Source organism: Bufo gargarizans, chromosome 4, assembly GCF_014858855.1.
Source record: "Bufo gargarizans isolate SCDJY-AF-19 chromosome 4, ASM1485885v1, whole genome shotgun sequence".
In the NCBI taxonomy this organism is placed as follows: Eukaryota; Metazoa; Chordata; class Amphibia; order Anura; family Bufonidae; genus Bufo; species Bufo gargarizans.
In genome coordinates, this window is record NC_058083.1 from 450,583,523 (window position 1) to 450,604,840 (window position 21,318).

At 38.1% G+C, this 21,318-nt stretch overlaps 1 protein-coding gene across 4 annotated transcripts in view; it reads right to left on the reverse strand.

The window, feature by feature from the left end:
* Nucleotides 1-546: 546 nt before the first annotated feature.
* The window catches only part of BCL11A (BAF chromatin remodeling complex subunit BCL11A), a 120,419-nt gene continuing 99,647 nt past the window's right edge, over nt 547-21,318 (reverse strand). The window contains exons 3-4 of one of the 4 annotated variants that reach the window (XM_044289543.1): nt 6,212-8,237; nt 547-1,999 (exon numbers count right to left, since the gene is read on the reverse strand). In XM_044289543.1, coding sequence (XP_044145478.1) covers nt 6,214-8,237 — 2,024 coding nt within the window. In that variant the 3' untranslated portion in view covers nt 547-1,999; nt 6,212-6,213. Of the gene's footprint in view, nt 2,000-2,026; nt 8,238-21,318 lie in introns of those variants that run through there. The other 3 variants (XM_044289544.1, XM_044289545.1, XM_044289542.1) reach the window with 3 other exon arrangements.

Below are 21,318 nucleotides of genomic sequence, written 5' to 3' on the forward strand. Positions count from 1 at the left end.
TCAAAATATGTTTAAACTGGCTCTGCCATGCACACAGAAAAAGTGAAAGATGGGGTCACAGGTTACTCTTTGAGGCTCAACAGGCATCTGTATCAGAAATGGGAACTCATTTTTTTAAGAATTGTAGCCTAGTGGGCAATTAACCCCCTCACCATAGCTTACCAGACACTAAAATACATCCATGCAGTCAGAAGCCTAAATATATGCAGGGGCAGAACGATATGTTATGTGGCTGCTTACATTAGTGTATTGATTATATCCAGTTCCCAAAGTGGCAATGTACTCTTGAACTTGGAGGTATCGTTATTCTTGCTGCGGTCTTGCAGATCATCTCCTGTATTTATCTTCTATACTGTATTTCAATAAATATAGCATACAATTTAAGATAACAACTTCCAACTTCAGGATTCATCAAGTATACCGTTTCACTCAACACAGCCTGTGAATTCATGTAACAATTACAGATTTTTTTTTCTTTTTAAAATAAATGATTAAAAATAAATAATGAGATAAAAAAAACAGACCTAAATCTTGACAGTTTATTGTGTCAATTTAATTTCTTTTGTGTTTCGGCCCTTTTAGAGGCAAATGTATAATGTATATTAACAATGATTCCTGGAATATACTTTCAGTATATAACAACAGTTTACATCACATTAAATTCACCCAAAATGGGCAACAATTAACATAAGAAGTGGTGGATTTGTTTTACCCTACAATATGTCATTTTATACAAACTGCATTAAAAGGACACCCCACCCCCCCACCCCTCCTGTTCATAACGCAAGCAATATTTAGAATTTCAGGCACTGATACTAGATCTCCTTTTATTCCGGATTTATTGCGACTTGTACGATCGTATAAGTGGAGTCAAACCAAGAAGAAGAAGAAGAAAAAAAAAATCCTTGTTGTACCAGTGGTCTTCAGTATCTTTGCACAAAATATCTTGAGCAATACTATTTTCTCAAAAGTTTTTACAAGATTCTAATGTGACACTTTTTACTTCAAAAACATTTTTGAAGTTGGCCTCAAAAAATCTAACAGTAAACAGTTAATGACTACCACATCATTTTTTTTTTTTTCAGTTTCAGTTTGACATTTTTTTTTTTCAACATAGAAATATATTTATAAAATTTTCTCCGGACACTAGGTCATGCTTGCATGAAATTTTACAGCAGCTTAAGAACACATTATGGGTGCCATATAAATCTGGTGCAGATTTCTAACAAACTTGAAAAGGCCTCAATGGTTCATGGTTTTTATAACACCATTAATTTATCACACAGTTAGAAAATGTCACACTTTGTATTACCATTTTTTTTCCTTTAGAGCTCAGAGTACAACATGTCATTTGTAAATTATGTTCTTGTTGACTAGGTTTTAGAGCCCCAGTTATTGAGGCAGTATGGTATATTATCTCTTAAATAAGGGTATCATGGAAAAAAACAAAGACAGCAAAATGTACTGCCTAGGCCTGGGATTTTCTGTGAGAGTTCTCCATTTCAGTCCAGCATATATAGTAAGTCGGAATAATAGTAGTTCCTTGTACGGTGTTGTTTTTAAGATTCTGTGTGAATAAAATGTGGATGTAAATTTTTAAATCTTCATAAGACCTTGATTAAACCTTAACTCCTATGCTGGCTTTTGTATCTATTTGTATTTAAAAAAAAAAAAAGATTTAAAGTCATGTCAATACAGGGAAGTAATGTACTCTAAGAGCATTCCTGCTAGGTGCAATGACCGATAATACTCAGCTACAAGTGTAATACATAGAGGTCAGGTCGAAGGAATTTTTTTTTTTCATTTACAATAGGTTGGCCTGTTCATATCAACAACGAGCATCTTCTCCTTTGTCTTCTGTTCTTCCAAAGCTAGGTGTTATTTATTTCTGGCCAAATTGGTATGCATATTTGTTTACACTTTTGCATATCTTTTCAGACTTCTTGCCATATAAATTTGATTGTTCTGTCCTTAGATTTAAAGATGTTGTATTTTCCCCCTAGAAAAAAGGGATACAAATCACACTCTTAGTAAATAAAAATGCACTACAACAAAGACATGGGGAAAAAGAAGATTACAAACCATTATGCATAAAAAGAAAACAATATTGTTTTTCCCTTTCGACTTGTGAGGCAAATGATAGATTTGCCAATTCTGACAGCAGTGTATAAAATTAAAAAAATTACAGTACAAAGAATCTAAAAAAAAATAGAAGCCATATGGATGGTAATGCATGTGCGGTTTGTAAAATGAAAAACAAATATGGGGATTGAAGGAAGAATGAACGACTGACATTGTAGGCTACTTTTAACATATATGAAATCTGGTGGATCTGGTGAAACATGGGTTAATGTGGTTTTGTTAAAAAGAATGTAGCTAGTGTGAAAAATCAAATATATATCTTTTTTTAACTAATTTTTAAGCACCGGGTATTTACTTTTTTGTCTTCTTGACTAATGGCTTCTTACTTAAAAAAAGTCTATGTATCAAGGTTAAAAAGGAACAACCATTGCAAGTGATTGAAAAAGTCTATGCATCAAGGCTATAAATCTAGAATATATACCTTCTATACCTACTATTATTAATAGAAACTATGATGCAAAGTGTAATTAAGAAAATAATCTACTTTGTTTTCCATGGTATTTTTTGACTGAGCTATACTTCATAATACTGTCAAATAAGGTCACAAGACTCTGATGGTGTGTATTTTATTACTTTTTTTATTTTTTCAATAAAAGGGACAAAATGGGTATATGAACAGGATAATGCAGACAACTGCCAAAAAAAACACAGACAGTGGTTTCTCCAATAGAAATTAACAGACCAGAAACAAATACAATAAAAGCCAGGTTTGCATGACCTTTGGTCATTAAATAAAATAAAAAAATAATAATAAGATAATAAGAAAAAATATTTTAAAAAAGATCAAAATGTGTGCCTACGTTTTAAACATTAAGCACATGACCAATAATAAATAGTGACTCCCATAGTAAAAGATAAAATTTCAAGTTACGACAAACACCTTTCATTACAGGAATAGAAAAGGCCAATAACAAAATAGTCTACATTGCCATTTACAAAAAAAAAGAAAAAGTACTGACTTGAGTAATTCTCCACTTTAATATGCTTTGCATATGAATATTTTTTTTCTTCAATCTACGGTAAATATAAAGCACCATTTAATTTTTGGCAATGGAAAGAAATAAAATGTGTTTCTTTTACTGCATATGAAGTTTTGATGCTGGAATGTAGGTGGAAAAAAGAGACAGAAAGCACACTACAGAACAAACCAATGCCATCAGCTTGTAGTACTGTGTACAGTATGGCAGCAAGAGAGAAGAACGAAATAAAAGGATATGTACAGCCCTCTGTAAGACGGCTCTTTTGCATGACATTCTAATCTGTATTCCCAAGTAGCCATTACATGGCTTCTGTACTGTACATTGTCATACATGATTTTTTTTCTTTTTTTTTTCTTGCTTTAAAACATACAAATAATTTGTACTATATTATCCTGCCGAAATAAAAAAAAATATATTTATATATATATATATATATGTATATATATACTGTGGCAGCCTCTGTTTTATACCACTACCATAAAAAGGTACATCGATACCTTTTAAAAAAAAAAAATACAAGCTTCAATATAAATACTATAGTTCCTAGACTAGATGAACATGAAATTCAAATACCTTTCTAAAAGTACAGAAAAAAAAGACAAAAGATGTGTTTTAGCATAATCGACATGAGTGTGCGTTTCCCTAGATTTAAGTACTCTATAATATGGAACCTTTCTTTTCCCAATGCACAACCTGAAAAAAAAACAGGATATATCCAAGGCATAGAAATTCCTCTACCATTTTATTTGCAATGAATATTAAGTCTTGGACATGCCACTGATGCCCTAACATATAACGCCCCTAAACAAAATGTATTATTTTTTAATAATTCAAAATAAAATAAAACCACAAAAACATTTATGTTTTTTTTTGCACACCAAGAAATACCCCTGTACTGTAAAGGCCGAAGAGATCACTATTTTGTAAAGTATGTGTGGTCTATTTCCTTTCACAGCATTGTCTACATGGTATAAGCATATCTGTAAGTCAAGTACATAACTGGCAGAGTATATATATACACATGCATACTTGTATGTATATATATATATATGTTTTATTCATTTACATTTATGTAGGTGTATATGTCTGTATGTGCATGTAGTCGCACATACAAACATCTTTTTATATATATATATGTATATATATATATATATATATATAAAAAGATATATAGATATATATTTTATTTTTATTTTTGCAACATTTCCCTTATAAGTAAGCCTGTAAACAGGGAAAATTGTACAGTGCATTTAAATGTATCTGAGCATTCTTTATACTCAACCACAGTACCTCTGATTAAAGGAAAAGGTACACACAATTCTGGAAGAGTCAAGTGCTATTTGAATACCAACTGGGGCAGATAGGAGCTTAATATTGAAACAACGAATCTGTATATTCATTATAATAGACAGTGCAAAGAAAGAAAACATATTTGCAAAAGAGATATATTCTTGGGTAGTTTTACTTTTATGTATGTCCTTCCTTTTTTTTTTTTTTAAGGGGGCATTTTTTTGAGACAATTCTCAAAAGTTCATACATATTTAATCATCATTATATTTAGCTTATATGCCTGCTTCTTTTCATGGTACCACAGTGACCGTGTTTCTATTGTGCCACTTGATAGCGTATAATTAATACCTAACATTTCATACAGTACACTCTTTAACAACGTTGATACCGATTGTCTATCAGACAACCACATATGCTCTTAATAATTTACTTTAAATTTATTTTCAATTTCTTTTATTTTTTGCACTGTGCTCAGAAAAAGCATATTATAGTACAATTAAACCTTTTGTCATAGAGTTCTAGTTCAGCTTTAATTTAAAAGGGTTTCCTGGGAAAACATCAATGACCTAGCCCTTTTCCCAGGCCATCAATTTGTTATCGTGGGGGGGGGGTCTCAATATGAGACCTCCATGACAACACATTGATGGCTATTCTAAAGATATAATTTAGTAGAATCAGGGCTGTGCCTGGTATGGCAGCTCAGCACCAAGTACCAGATTTGGGGCACCAGAAGCAACAATTGTGCCTGAATAAACATTTATGGGCTTTGGCACTTGAGTACCGATGTCTCTTCATACTGCTGATCCTGCGGTCATACTTCCATCAATCACAGATTGATGACTTATCCTAAGTATGGGCCATCAATGCTTTTTCCCCGAAAAAAAACAAACTTAAACTCTAAAGTTTACTCATAGGTAAACCTGAAATAAAATTCATATCCTTTCCATTCACGAGCAACTAGAATACATTTCATTAAATAAATATCATGGAAACATGATGATTAACTAGGACATCCTGGGTCATATTCTAGGTAGCCTCAGTTATAAGAAATACATCATCATACATTAGATCAATGGAGACCTACATATATCCAAGTTGAATTAGGCTAAATGTTCATTCAACGTAGGAAGAGCCATTGACATTGTTTCAAATAGACTGAAGGCACTCAGATATGCTTTATTTAAACCAAATGATAGTACAAATTACTAATTGAAGGCCTTTTTCTATGTGTTTTTTGTTGGTTTGCTTCTTTTGTCATAATATTTGCTTTTTACAACACTAAAAAGTAACCCCTGGCATGAGGAGATGAGGTTCCACCAGCATTTGCAGCACTATAATACCTGTCCCTGGAAGTCTGGTAAAGAGATGTTCCCTCTGCACATCAGAACACAAAACTGTACATGATATGTATTGCAGAATGTATGCAGCATGGTCACTTGTCAGCACAGAACTGGAAAGAGTAATGTTTGTTTTGCAACTAACTCAGGGACAAATGAAAATAGCTATAACAATACCATACATGCTGTCTATTATATAAAAAAAAATTAAAGGTAGAAAAACAACATACACAACATGTAAATTATTGCACAAGAGAAAGGCTCAAAGTTTGCGTAAAATGCAATAGTATTGCCCCAATAAAGAACATGCATTCAAACGGTGAGAACAAAAAATAAAGAAAAAATTATTTTAAAAAATCAGGAGTGCTAGTGATAAGCACGGTCTTGTATCCTTAGCTTTCATTATTTTTTTTATCACAAGGGACTAGAAAAAAAAAATCTACACGGGGTTTATCAATATACCTCTATTCAGTTTTTATATCATTATTCAAGACTCGATCACTGTGCCATTTTTTCATGTGTTTCTCCAGGGTACTGTACACGCTAAAAGGCATCTGACAAATTTCACATTTGTAAACGTCCTTTCCCACCTGACCATGTGTTTTCATGTGCCGGGTAAGTTTGCTACTCTGCGCGCAGGCGTAGTTGCAAAGCTCACACTTATATGGCCTTTCACCAGTGTGGCTCCTCCTGTGAACAGTAAGGTTACTACAGTTCTTGAAGATTTTTCCACAGTACTCACAAGTGTCGCTGCGCCTGCCCTCTTTTGAACTGGGCCTTCCAGGCCCTGGGCCACTAATATGGGGAGTGCTTCCGCCACTTCCTGTGCCACTACGGCCTGAAATTCCTCCATCCATCTCCCCTGGAGGTGTAGAAAAACGTAAACTACCATTTTCAGATGAGTGCTCTGAAGAGGAGGCAAATGGCGATTGTCTAGAGTCTCCAAAAGTGAGGAATGGATCTTTTAGCTGCCTAGACGCGGCATAGCCAGCAAGCCACTGAGAGTAAACATTTTCTGCGTTAGGCATAGCTGCAGCAGGGAGGTCAAATTCCTTCTCAAGTTTGATGCGTTTAGAAAAAGGACTCATGGAACTTGGGCTACCAAGAAGTAACTTTTTTGACAAGCCTCCTGAAGCAGATTCACCAGGTGAACACCCCCTCCCATTAACAGTACCACCATCTATGCGATCTGATTCTCCTGCCACTGAGTCTTCATCACAAGTGTCTCTTTGCGCTTCTGGCTCAGGTAAATGCCCCCTTTTATGTTTATCAACCAAAGCCTGATGAAAGGCATCACTAAAGTGATGCATTGCACCAAGACCCACACCTTGCATGACATCAGACATAGATCGGCTTTCCTCACCAGATCTTGAGTTGTTTTCATGGTGACGAGCAGCTTCAAGATTTAGGGCAAAACTATAATCCGGCCTACTGTCTGTTTCTGTCAAATCCTCCTCCTCCTCCTCTTCTTCCTCCTCCTCCTCCTCCTCCTCCTCTTCTTCTTCCTCTTCTTCCTCATCACCATTCTCTGGGATCATGTTTGGATCATTTTCACTTTTGAACTTGGCCACTACAGACTTGAGGGCGTTGCTTGCGCTGCCAACTAAATCACTGGTCCCTGGCTCTGGAGAACTGGCTGTGGAAAGACCATCATCTGATTTAACTGTCATTGGGGAGGATTTATGCATGTGCGTTTTCATGTGGCGTTTTAGTTTGCTGGCCTGCGTGCATGCATGGTCGCACAGGTTGCATTTATAAGGTTTTTCTCCAGTGTGGCTTCTACGGTGTACTACTAGATTGCTTTGAAATTTAAAAGTTTTCCCACAAAACTCACAAGATTTTGATTTAATAGAAGGTTGGGAAGGAGGAGGTACAGATTGAAGAGGAGGGAGGGGTGGAGTTGCCAAAAATGGTGGTTTGCTGCTGGACTGGAATGGCTGCAGTAACCTTTGCATAGGGCTTGGCCGGTTGGGCGACAAAGGGGGGCTGGAACTGGAAGTGTTACCAGCTAGCTCTCTAAGTCTCCTTGAAAAATCCATTGCTGGTGGCTCCATAGCCAGGGGATTAAGTCGCAGTACCCTGTCAAAGGCACTCGGGTGATGTGTTGCGAGAGCCATTTCTTCTGCACCCAAACGTTCTATACGATGTGGATCCAAATGATGTCTTGGTGGGGGGCTAAATAATGGGGGAGTTGGTGGGAATCGACCCTCAGATAGACCAGAAGCCTCTCTTGATACTGATCCAGGGATTCTCAATAGGTTAAAGGGATTATTGTCAGCAATATGAATTCCATGGAGTGGTGGCTGTGAAGGACATTCTGCACCCAGTCCTGATGGAATGCCTACCCGGGGTGTAAGAGGACTGCCATGTTCACTTTCCAGATAGATTCTGAAGCCGTGAGTGTTCTGTGCATGTTGCAGGAGAAACCATGCACTGGAGAATGGCTGTTTACATGTTGTACATGTGTAGCTGCTGGGCTCATCCTTGCCTGAAAAACAGTACAAAAATAACATCAGTTTTTGAAATTAATAAAAAAAAAACACAAGGTATAGGTTAAATAAAACCAATTACTTGAACAAATACAGAAATAAATTTCAGCATTAATCGGAATACATTTTTGAGAACTTGCCAAAAGTACTTTCTGTGTACCATATTTGTATTCAGTTTTAAAATGTGCACCTTTTTGAGTTTGGTTGCCTGCCAGGTGGTTTACTGTCGAAAAAAAATTACTTGTAGAGTATGTCCATAAATAATGTCATATTAGGGAACAAAAAAATTAACCTATATGTTCTCTACTCCCTACTTTAAAAATGTGTTTTGAAAGCAAAGGCTCAGTGGTTAACACTGTTGCCTTGCAGCACTGGGGTCTTTGACCTTTGCATATTTTCCCTGTGTTTTTGGCATTTTCCCGGTAGTCTGGTTTCCTCCAACACTCTGATAGACTGATAGACAAACTGGCTTCCAATGTTTGAGGTACAGAAACTAAATTGATTACAGGGACTAAGTAGAATGGCAACAATCTTGATACAACATTGTTGATATGTTGGTGTTATATAGATAAGGGAACAGAAATACTGTAAATAAGGTGGTACTAAATTTCAATTTTCAGCAGGTCTCATATGGTTATTCCAACTTTTATGAGTGTTTGTGTAATGACACCTATTTTTTGGATCTATAAGAGGTCAGTCATGCAAACTGTTGTTACCATTTGTAATGGCGTTATAAAAAAAAACACAAAATGAGAAAATTTGCACAGTTCCGAGTGCTTGCTGTAAAGAACAATATAACAATATACAGGGAACTGGAAACTTAAAGAAAATCAAGAGTACAGTACAACAGAATACTAAGGCAGGATCACAGAAGCAAGAAGACTTCCAATTCAGAAGTACTGTAGTTGGCCTGACCTGTAATTTACTTTGCAATGCATTTTAATCTCATTAAATGTATCCTGCTCTTGGATAAATCTCTTTACAAGATTAGAAGATGAAATTAGGTTTAAAACATTTGCTTAATATGAAATGTGAAAAGTAGCTAGATTTTATAATGAAATACTGTTGACATTATAGCTGCATTGTGCAGTAACCTTTTTGGCATTATTTATTGTAATATATGAATTTCATTCTAGCATAAGAGTCAGACCATCCATAGATATGATAAAATAATTCATGCAAATCCAGTTTTTGTACTGCAATAGTAATATCTTGGTCATAAACTCAAAGTAGATGCCACCTACAAGGTTGGTTGGTATACCTTTGTACGTGTGTATTTAGAACACAAATCCCATAAACCCATAGTTGATGACCTTTTCAAAGTCAGAGGATAATTGTAGTGCACAACTATATTTATAAAGCAATTCACTCATTGAGGATCTTCACCCATTGATAATCTTAAAGGTACAATGAATAAAAAACATTTTCTTTCCTTACAAAATCTGATTAAAATTAGTCTTCGAAGGAGACTGGAAAAGTTGTGACATCCCTATATGTTCCTAAAGGATCCATAACCTATTATCAAAAAGCTAAAGTAAGTAAGCATGTCTTGTTGTTCATGTTCCTTATACAGTGGAGCCATGTATCAAAAGTATTCCTGTGCAAATAAAGAAGGGTATGGCCTATTGTGAAGTCAATAAAACATGACGCTTGTATGTTCTTCATATAATTTAAATGCAAAGGCTAGAAAATTTTTTATGGTGATTCAGGGGTAAGTTCTTGGGACCAAAAACAACGTCTACATGGAATTTGTACAGCATGTTCAATCCATCTCTTTTTTAAATTCAATTTCTTTATGAATTTTCTCAAAATCAACACAATATACAAATCAATACAAAAGGGAAAGGAGGGGCATAATACATATACAAGTGCATCTCCCGGTATATAATCTTCATAATGTACATACCAATAGAATTCTGGCATGCCATGTTAACTTGCCAGTCAAACCAACCTGTAGGAAGAGCCCAGGATAAATACTCATCTCCCTCCTTCTGTAAACAACAAATCCTACCCATTCTACCCCCCCCCCCCCATTCCCGCCCTCCCAGGCCAGGCCACGGCTGTCACAAGTGCGGCAGGCGACTCCCGTCACCATTCCAGTCTGTTACTTATTGTCACCCAGTGTGCAATAAAACACACCATTTTATGAATGTACTTCCCCCTGGCCTTCCCCAGTAATTATTGATTATCAGCTCCACTCCAGCCATTCTCCGCACCTATGTCTAGTGTTTCTCCCCTTTACGTTTAATATCCTCAAATTCCTTTACTCTATGCATTAGTCTTTCCCATTCTAATAAGGTAGGGGCCCTATCTATCACCTAATTCCTAAGAATTAATACCTTGCCCGCCGTTCATTCCATCTTTGAGTAAGTTTCCATTGGGTACTCCATTTTTTCAACAGTCCAAAAACATATCAATGGTATAATTGGCTTTTGTTAAATTGGTCTGATACGTGTGTTTGTACAATCTTTGTACTGTGCTGTGGAAAGTGTTGGCACAATACAGGCAACTAGAAAAAAAAGTGTGCATTGTCACCTGTCTCTTTCCACCAGTGATGGTGAACCAAAACCAGGAATGAAGCATACACAGAGATAAGGTATAATGGAAAGATCTGCGTCTGTTCTATGTTTTGACCTGCACCTGGTTTTAGCTCACAATTACTGGATGGAAATCACTGACTGTGTGAAACTGGCTTAAAGGGAACTTGTCACCATGAAAATGTTATCTACAAGAATCTAGGAGTCAAGCAAACTGATTTATAGTATTTTGGGGGAATGGTTTGAGTATCATTTGCAACTTATTGATTAGAATATCTGCTAATTTTATCCAGTGAGTAGTCCTACTCAGAAATTGGCAGCTATCTATATATATATCCCCACACATACAGAAAAGGCTGTCAATCACTGATGAGACCGCCCACTGGACTCCTAAGCCCAGAATCGGCAAAGATGTCGATCAATAAGTTATAAGTGATGCTGAATTCATTTCCAACAAAACCATATATAGCTCAACCTCTCCTGCTCATCTTAGTCTACATAAACACTTCCGGCTAATCAGACTGCAGGTCCAGCGTGACAGGTTCCCTTTAAAATTGGGATCTGAGGACACAATTAACACATGCTATATTAGGAACCTAGAGCTGTAGATTCTTTGAGCTTCATAGCACATTGTTAATTTCACACATTTCCCTGTCTTGATTCCGGTAGAAATGCTAATCAGAGTTTGTTGTGTATTTCCTATAGTCCAGACATCATGGACATGGATCCCCTGTTGAAACAGAAAGTTAATTTGAATGGATTATTGCTCATCCAAGTTCTCCTTTCAAGGAGTATGGCAACCGAAAGCCTCCATTTATTACATAATGAGCATTCAGTGCACAGTTCTTGATGATTACAGTTTAGTCCTTCTGCTGGGTATATCAGAAGAGAAGTACGGTAATGTATTAATAATAATGTCAATGAGAGGAGTTGTTAACCTGGACTTCCATAGAACATTAAGAGAGCTGCTTTGAAAATGGTAATTATCAGTAGCCAACTAACAGCAAATAATGCATTACTGTTACTCCTTGCTCTCGCAATCCCTCTCAGCCGCTGCTTAGATTCTATTATACTAAGCGGCCTCACGGCATTCCTCAACTTCACACCATCAATAAATGTGCTGCTTGCCATAATCAACTAAATGACTTTGTTCAGACCGTCTTCAACTGTCTAAAGATCAGGATTGATCTAGGTGGCAAAATTATGTTTCCATCGATTTGCTGGAGTGTAAAATGTTCATTTGCTTTGAAGAAATAAAAATCATTTCTAATTTTGCGATTTGTGATAAGGGCTCTCTTTATTATCCTACTAAACAAACTCCAAAAATACCGAGGTCAGCCGAGATGAAAATATGTATCAAATGGTGGAGGTTGGTGGTGGGGGGGGGGGAGTAGATGCAGGCCCGGTCTAGTTCTCCGCATGCTTTTAAGTCTTTAAAAGAATAACATTTACATCAAAGCTTTTAACACTTAAACGCATTTTACTGGCATAGATTTAACTAATGATCATAATAGCTCTGCGCACACTCAGCAAATGTCACCTATCTGCAGTCATTTTAATTCCAGAGGATAAAATGACACCAGCACGATTCCTATGAGACCAAATAAACTCCATGCAAAGATAAATGGAAGAGAACGTTGGTAGATGCTTCAGATTATTTGGAGTGAGCAGATATTCACGTATTTCTCATCTTATTTAGATTCCTCTCCTGCACATCGCTTCCAAAGCAGCAAGAAATATTAGTGTATTCACCGAAGAGCAATTTTTTTTACATGAAGTCCTGGGAGGACAATCGCTGTGTGACCCCAAGTGATGGCAAAAGCAGGTCAATGGACACATTAACGTGCAAGTTAGTAAATAAAGTGGCTTGTTCAACCAAGCGTGTGTTAATGATATACCAGGCGAGCAGATTGCTCAAAACTTTATTGATCAGCTTGAACTTTTCATCCTGACCAGACATCCTCTAAATAAATAGAACAGATATCAGCAGCCATGATGACACTGCAATAGCAAGAGAACCTCATTCTAGGAACAGTGTTTGTACAGTGTCTCCGATATGATGTCTATCTACTCTACCTATATCTATCTATCTACTCTATCCATCCATCCATCCATAATTTATCTATCTATTTATCTATCTATCCATCTATTATCCATCTATGCTATCTATCTATCTATCTATCTATCTATCATCTTTCTATCATTTATCTATCTATTATTTATCTATCTATTATTTATCTATCTACATATCTATTATCTATCTATTATTTATCTATCCATATATTATTTATTTATCTATCTATTACTTATCTATCTATCTATCTATCTATCTACTCTAACTATGTATCTATGTATCTATGTATCTATCCATCTATCTATCTATCTATCTATCTATTATCTATCTATCTATCTATCTATCTCCTACCTAGTATGTATCTAATCTATCTATCTTTCTATCCATGATAGAAGAATGAGACAGCACTCCAAAGTAAGGTTAAAGGGTAGTGGACTCGCTTTATTCACTCCCAAACGCAATGTTTCAGTCCAACACAGTGAGGCATCTCTTGGGTTGAGTTGGCCTGAAACATTACATTTTGGGGATGAATAAAGCGGGTCCACTACCCTTTCACCTTATTATGGAGTGCTCCCGCCACTCTTCCATCCATTGGCTTACAACCCACGGTCTGGAGGGATTTCACCCACTACATTAGTTTTTTTTTGTTTTTTTACTAATGTTGCTGCTTTCATTGCTATAGTATCTATCTATCTATAGCAGTGATGGCGAATCTTTTATAGACCGAGTGCCCAAACTGTAACCCAAAACCCACTTATTTATCACAAAGTGTCAACACGGCAATGTAACCTGGATACTACAGTCCAATATAGTATATCTTCCATGTACTTTATCATTTAGCTATAATATCCTGCCTGCATTCAGTGCGCTGCCTGTGCTGTTCATAGTGCGCCCTGCACTGATGAATGGCAGGAAAAGTCTAAGGCGTATTGGTACACCATAGACTTTTTCCAGGGCACGGGTGCCCACAGATAGGGCTCTGAGTGCCGCCTCTGGCACCCGTGCCATAGGTTCGCCACCACTGATCTATACAATAAATAGAAAAAAATAGCACTGCAACAACAATAAAAAGTGAAAAACAGGTGTAATTCCTTAAAAAGATCCTGGACAAAGATCCTCAACATAGTAAAATCAGTAAGCAGAGGCAGCACTCTGAATTCACCCAATAGTCACCCGAAAGTCAATGCAACACTTCAGCTCATCTGTCGGGAGCCTTTGTTAAGCAGTAACTGAAGTTCTTAGCAATATATATATATATATATATATATATATATACACACACACACAACAATGCGATCATAATTAATGCATGATTAATAATTCAACCAAATAAACTCATAAAAGCATGCCATATTATGGATTTGTTAAGCTCAGAACTTTGCTAGACATAAACTACACAATGGCTACAAGGCTTCGATGAGGTTGCTTGGGAGAAGGTTCCTATTAACCAATCTCAGATTGATTACTAGTAAGGCTACTTTCACACTGGCGTTTTGGCTTTCCGTTTGTAAGATCCATTTCAGGGCTCTCACAAGCGGTCCAAAACGGATCAGTTTGTATTCTAATGCTTTCTGAATGGAAAAGGATCCGCACAGAATGCATCAGTTCAGTCTCCATTCCGCTTTGGAGACAGACACCAAAACGCTGCATTCTGTGCTTGCAGCGTTTTGGTGTCCGTCTGATGAAACTGAGCCAAACGGATCCGTCCCCATTGACTTACATTGTGTGCCAGGACGGATCCGTTTTCACTGACACAATCTGGCACAACAGAAAACGGATCCGTCCTCCATTGACTTTCAATGGTGTTCAAAACGGATCCGTCTTAGCTATGTTAAAGATAACACAAACGGATCCGTTCTGAACGGATGCAGATGGTTGTATTATCTGAACGGATCGGTCCATGGCGGATCCGCAGAAAACGCGAGTGTGAAAGTAGCCTAAGAGGTGGACACAGATAATGGTCAAGGAGCCTTGGCCTTACTGAAAGATAATGTGTCAGCACAATCTTGGACTATTATCTGCTGTAATAAGTAAGTAGTACTGCAGATAAGGAGTCCGGATCGATACATTTTATTTCCCCATTACCCCCATTTATCCCACGTTTAAAGCTGCGCTGAAATACACTGTCACAACTGCTGTGCCTGCACAAAAGGAGTCCTCTCCATTATGTTAGCACAGCAGTCCAGACTGTGTATTTCAGTGCAATTTTCAGTCCTGACAGCGGGGGAATCAGGGGCAGTAGGGAATAAAAACTGGTGATCTGGGCTCCTTATTTGCAGCACTACTCATGTATTACTGCAGATTGTGGTAACAAGTTTCCTTTAATGTATTATCAATAAATCCATAAAAATAAAATGTAGATGTTGCAGATGATGTTCTCAAATGGTTTCGCTCTATACGTGGCTTTACATGTAAAAAAAATAATAATAATAGAGACATACATAAAAGATAGATGGCCCCATAAAAAAGATAAACGGCTTTTTGGGTTTCCCTCTCTCCACACCATTTCCATGCCTCTTGGGTCAAATTCTCATCCCTTGTTTCTCTGTAAGATGGAGTCTTGCAGTTTTCATGAAACCCAATAACAAAGCACACAGTACCAAACAGGTGTGGGGCCCTCTCACCTAGATGCCTGGGCTGTCATACACCCTTGAAGAGGTTGGATACATTTTCAAAGACTGCATTATTACCTGGAATATCGCCTCTTTATTATTGTTATTTCAATATCGTTTTAAATGAAAAAAAAAAATAATCCACATATGATGCTGAGGTTTTAGAAAAATATCAACACATACAACAGAGGCACATCATTTCAGACAAGAGCAGCACAATATGTAACTGACTCAATGTCAGCCTCTGGCATGTCTATAGCCACCAGTCGTGGAATCAACCAAGAAGCTGGGGCGTGAGCCAAAAGAGAAAAACATTTCTTTGCCAACAGAATCCAAAACCAAAGTAAATTCCTCACATGCCAACTAGATGTAGAAGTCTGTTCCAAAATTGCCTCATCTAAAAATAAAATATGGTTTAGCACTTCACAAATATGTATATAAGGTCTAGTTGAAAACATCTCATGAGATATAAAAAGTATGTAATTAGTAATGGGAATACTAATACATATAAGGAACGTATTTTAAAAAAAATTCAAAATGAAGCCTACAAAACGCTTACTTAGGCTATATATGGCTGGCTACATATATCAGATAGCTGTTGGCCAAACCGACAGCTATCCCAGCCAAGCATGCATACAGTATCTTCTGAATGGAGAGAAGGTAGAAAGCCACTGCCAGACATTTCTAGCACCAGTTTACCTCCTCAAGAATAAAGGTGGAGAGTCAAGAGGCCTCTGTAGATATTAGATGGTCAGCTGTTCCCACCGAAATTCAAATTCGGTTGACATTTATCTAATATTTGCAAACAGCTTAAATCTCCACATGAGGCTATGCATTGCCTTTATGAAGACCTACGGTCACCATGCTAGTGCTAGACAACTGCTAATATTCATATATAGCTGCACATTTATAGTTTGTAATTGTACCACAGTCAAACATGCAGCAGGGTCATATTCTATGGTCACTATGAGGCCTAGGTAGATAAGAGCCTAAAGGTGGCAAGGTGGCCATACACATTAGTGTAAAGCAATGGCGTACTGCCAATATAGGCAGACCATGCTGTTGCTATGAGGCCCGTGGCACAGGGGGGCCCAGAGCGCATGGAAGGCTCCGCCCCCTACATCTACGTCATCTCTGCACAAGACTACAGTTTATTCGGGCATTGAGGTGACCCATGGCCCGCCCACTTGTGTTCTCCCTGCCTCCGGTAACAACCCACCCGCACAATGGTTGATCCTCCCTCCCTGTCTGACCTCCATGATCTGGGCGGCGGGCTCCCTCCCAGGCACTTCTGCTGCATTTCACACTGGCCAATCAGCTTTTAGCAGTGCAGAGATCCTGCTGCTGATTGTCCAGTGTATCGCTGGCAGGCAGCAGAAGCAGGCGCCGCTCAAGCACACACAAAGGCGTGCAGCCGGCGTGGCAGTTATCCTCACCTCTGCGCTCAAATGCTGCCCGCCATCTGCCTCAACTTCAAGTCATCAACCAGTGAGTGCAGCCCCCCCCCCCCCTTCCACAGCAGACTTCACAAAAAGTTAACCTATGGTTGGATATATGGGTATTCTTGATGGGGGGAGGGCAGCAGCAAGCAGTGGGGTTGGGGGGGGGCGTAGGTTCATAAAGGACTCAGGAGGACACTGTACGCCTTAGTCCTCTATGAGCCGACAGGGTCCCCCCACCACATCAGTCACCTTGCAGGGGGGAGGGAGATAGGATTGGTGGCTATGTGCACACTCAGCATCAGCAGCAAGGAGTTAAAGGGGTTATCCAACCCCTATAATTCCCCCTAAAAAGCCCAGGCACCTTACTTACCTCATTCCCCCGACACCCGCATTGCTCCTGAGGCCTGCACAGCCGCCACTGCCTCCCTCCCGTCACGCAGATGAAAACTTTCAGCGACATGGGGGGCAGTCAATAGCAGGCCAAAATGGGAACGAGCCTCCCTAGCATCGCAGGTAACGCTAGGGAAGCTAATTTCCGACGCAGCCTGCTATTGGCTGCACCTCCCATTGGGCATAAGTATTATCTGTATGCGGTGCCTGAGCATTTTGAAGGGCATAATAGGGGTTAGATAGCCCCTTTAACTCTTAGGATACCGGAGATTTTTTCATTTTTGCATTTTCTTTTTTCTTCCCTATCTTCCTTGAGCCATAACTTTGTTATTTTTCCGTTCACATAGATGTATGAGGACTTATTTTTTGCGGGAGAAATTGTACTTTAATATGGCATACAATGTAGTGGGAAGTGGGCAAAAAAATTCCAGTGCCCACTCTGCTAAAGCCTGACATAGCCCATCTATGCCCGGCTTTACCAAAGCAGACAGGCAGGAGCAGTGATGTGTGCTGTACATCACTCACTGCAGCCCCAATAAAATCCTTACTCATATCAGTGGTGTACGAGAGTACGGATTATAAAGCGCTAACCGTTTCAGTAGGTCATGTATACATTTCTTTATTGGCGAATGGGGGTGTGGCAGGGGAGGAGCCAGGACAGGAGGTGGGATGGCCCAGGGGTGGGTAGTGGGTGGAGTTAAGGGCCCAATTCAGATTCTTCCTTTGGGGCCCAGTGATTTCTATGTACGCCCCTGGTGTAAAGTTGATCAAAATAGACAATCTCATTCAAAACGATCATTCGTCGGGTGAAACTTAACAAGAATTATAATTTCTAATTACAACCTCATCATCTAAAAAGAAGTTGGCCATGTTTGAAAAACCTTTCCCAGAAAGATCTTTCATCTATTGTCTGGTTTCATTGAACATGAATGGCCAGTGTGAACAACTATAATGGCCTAAAATGTGTATGGCTGTGTCTGCAAAAATGATTGTTCAACTGATGTTCAACCATCATCCAACTTCCATCTAATGTGCATGGCCACCTTAAGCACAGGTCGACCCCACCAACAAGGTGTTCTCCTTCTCAATAACTTTCCAAAGCCACACTCTCAGACACTATTCATATCTTTTAAATTCATTGGTTTGTTCTAAATATTTGCTCTTGATTTTTAGAATAAGATAAGTTTAAATAAACCTTTCTCTCTAAGTTAATGGAGGAGGATCTACCATCTAGGACCCACATCCTATGACCAGTTTGGAGAAAGGTGACACAGATCATAAAAAAATAATTTCAAATGGCAAAGTATAATCCTTCATATCCCCTGTGGAGGCACTGCAGGGAAACTGAACACAAATTGTAGCGGATCACTAATCCCAGCAGTGAGACAGTTCATTGTTTGAGGGACCTTTTAACAAACAGGTATTATTTAAATGATCCTCATTATCATATATAGTTTATGCCAATTATTAAGGACATTGATGATATGCAATATATCACAGACTCTTATAGGCATTGTATCTCAACAAGAATGGAAGAATAAAGATATTATTTGCAAGATATCATACTTATCATGGCTGAAATCATATGATAGCCTCCATATAATATGTTCATCAACTAGAAATAAGAAAACATTAATTTTCCAAACATCAAAGCATTTTTTTGCATATACCAAAGTAATCTTCCTATCTAATCTTTGCATGCATACCAGATATATCCCCTGAGGCACAAAACATAAAACAAATACTATCTCTTGACTAATAAATGAAAAAATCTTAATAAACCATGAATCATAATGATGCAGCCCATATCCTGTGATACAGAAATGAACTGAGCTATGATAGAAAGATAAACTGATGATGAAAGACATAGGTACGTAGATAGATAGATAGATAGATAGATAGATAGATAGATAGATACATTTTGTGGCATTTTATTTCAAGACACGCCCTTCTCAGTGGAAACTTAAGTTCTGGCTTCTGAATGTCTGGGATTTGCTGGCGACTATTTCATCAGTGATGTAGTGGCAATTCAAGTGTAATACATGAAAGGATAGCACCTGCTAGGGCAAAAACCATTATGTGTTATTGGCTAATAGAGGTAAAGCTGGGGTTGTGAGACGGTCCCTTTCAGCTTTCCAGGGACTTAAATTTTGCTAGTTTTGCGATATTTGGCAGGTATCTGCAGTCCAAAAGTCCAACAGATAGGGTTTAACAGGTAAATATCCAGTGTTATTGTTAGAGATAAACTGTGCTACAAACTGATAATTTCATTTTCCTTCTACAAGAGGTTAATCACTAATATATAATTAACTAAGCTCCACTTAAAATGATAAAGATTTACAAAATTTTGTTTGAAAAAAATGTATCATGGGTGTTGTGGCAGTGGGTGTGGGACTGCTGCGTCAACCAAGGGCATTATCCCGGCAGTCCCTTGGTTTTCACACTTTACCTTTACTTACCTACAGAGGAACCATCAGGCAAATACCTCTTAGAGTAGTTTCTGTTGGGTTGACAGCTGCCCACGGTGGTTAAAATCCTAAAAGGAGGCTGGGACACGGGCATAAAATGAAATATAGGCACCCTACTACTGAGGAAGTTGTCTTAAGTACCTCCAAGGTGGCCAGCCATAGGCTGGTGAAGATAAGGGTGTCTGCTGGCCCTTTGAGAATCAGTGGGAGCGCACACATCCTAAAGGCACAGTGAGAGAGGCTGGGCTGAAAAGTAGGCCATAGCCTGTGTGGAGGGACAAAGCTACCCTGGCGAGAGGCTACAGAGGGTGGTAGGCAGGTCTACGCCACTGGGACCTGGGGCGCCAGGAATGGGTGAGCAAGATAGCGGCGTCCTCAAGCCACCACTGCAACAATAAGGTCTAATAGTAATACAAATTTCAACATGTCCTACTGGGGCGTCAAAATTATGTAGCTACTGGAGTTTCTCTTTAAGAATTTTTTTAAACATAAGACAGATAATTATACATCCAAATTCTATAAATATAAGACGTATATATGTCTGCAGCGTTTGGAACATTGTAAATATTACTTCTCTTCTTGATAGGCTATATATTATTCATTTTACAGTAAAAGGACAACATGATAACATGGAACAAGCGAGGCCAACGCACATAACCTTTTACATTGTACCAATTAACATCACAGACACATATGACTGAACACTCAATACTGCAGGCACAGAGAGATCTCATTGTGTCACTCTCGTTATGTGGTTCTATCATTTCCTATAATAGAATGTATTATGCCTTACATGTTCAAAATAAACATATTAAAATAGAGCCATATGGTTTGGAAGTAAAAGCACAAATACTAATACAAAATCACCCAATTAGGCTTTCCAGTTACTAATGCAATACAAAAGAACTCCCCAGAGTAGTCTGATGTAATGTGATGTTTAAGGCCACTTTCATCTCTGCTCCCAGGAATAGAAATTGCATTCTGCACTCTTAGTAATCATGACTGCTCTGCTGGATATAAATACTGGATACGTTTCAGTTAAAAATGGGATTTTTTATTCTACAGGATTTTAAACCTTACTTTGATGACCAGAATCAAAACATGTTCCTTTACTTATAAATGTTTCATCGTGGACAACACTGTGCATGGCGGCTGCATGTGAGCGAGGCATGCTTTCTGAGGGGTATGACTATGGTAGCTGTAAATATATCATTTTTAGGGAGTCAAAAATTAATATTTTGGATCATGTGAGATATGAAAAAAAAAAAAAAAAAACTGATGCTCCATTAGGCAGATTAAGCATTTGGAACAATTGACTAAAAATTGACTAAATATAATAATCTGGAGCTGAAGGAATTTCCCTATTTGATGCCCATTCCCTGAGGGAGCGCTCAGCAGAATACAGCAAGCTGCCAAATACCAGCAGGTTATTGTCACGATGATCTCGTGACTAAGAGGAGAAATTCTAATTAGAACAATATAGCCATGTATGCAAAGTCATATATTTTACAGTCATACTGGAATTTCACAATTAAGGATTAATCTAAACTTTGCTAA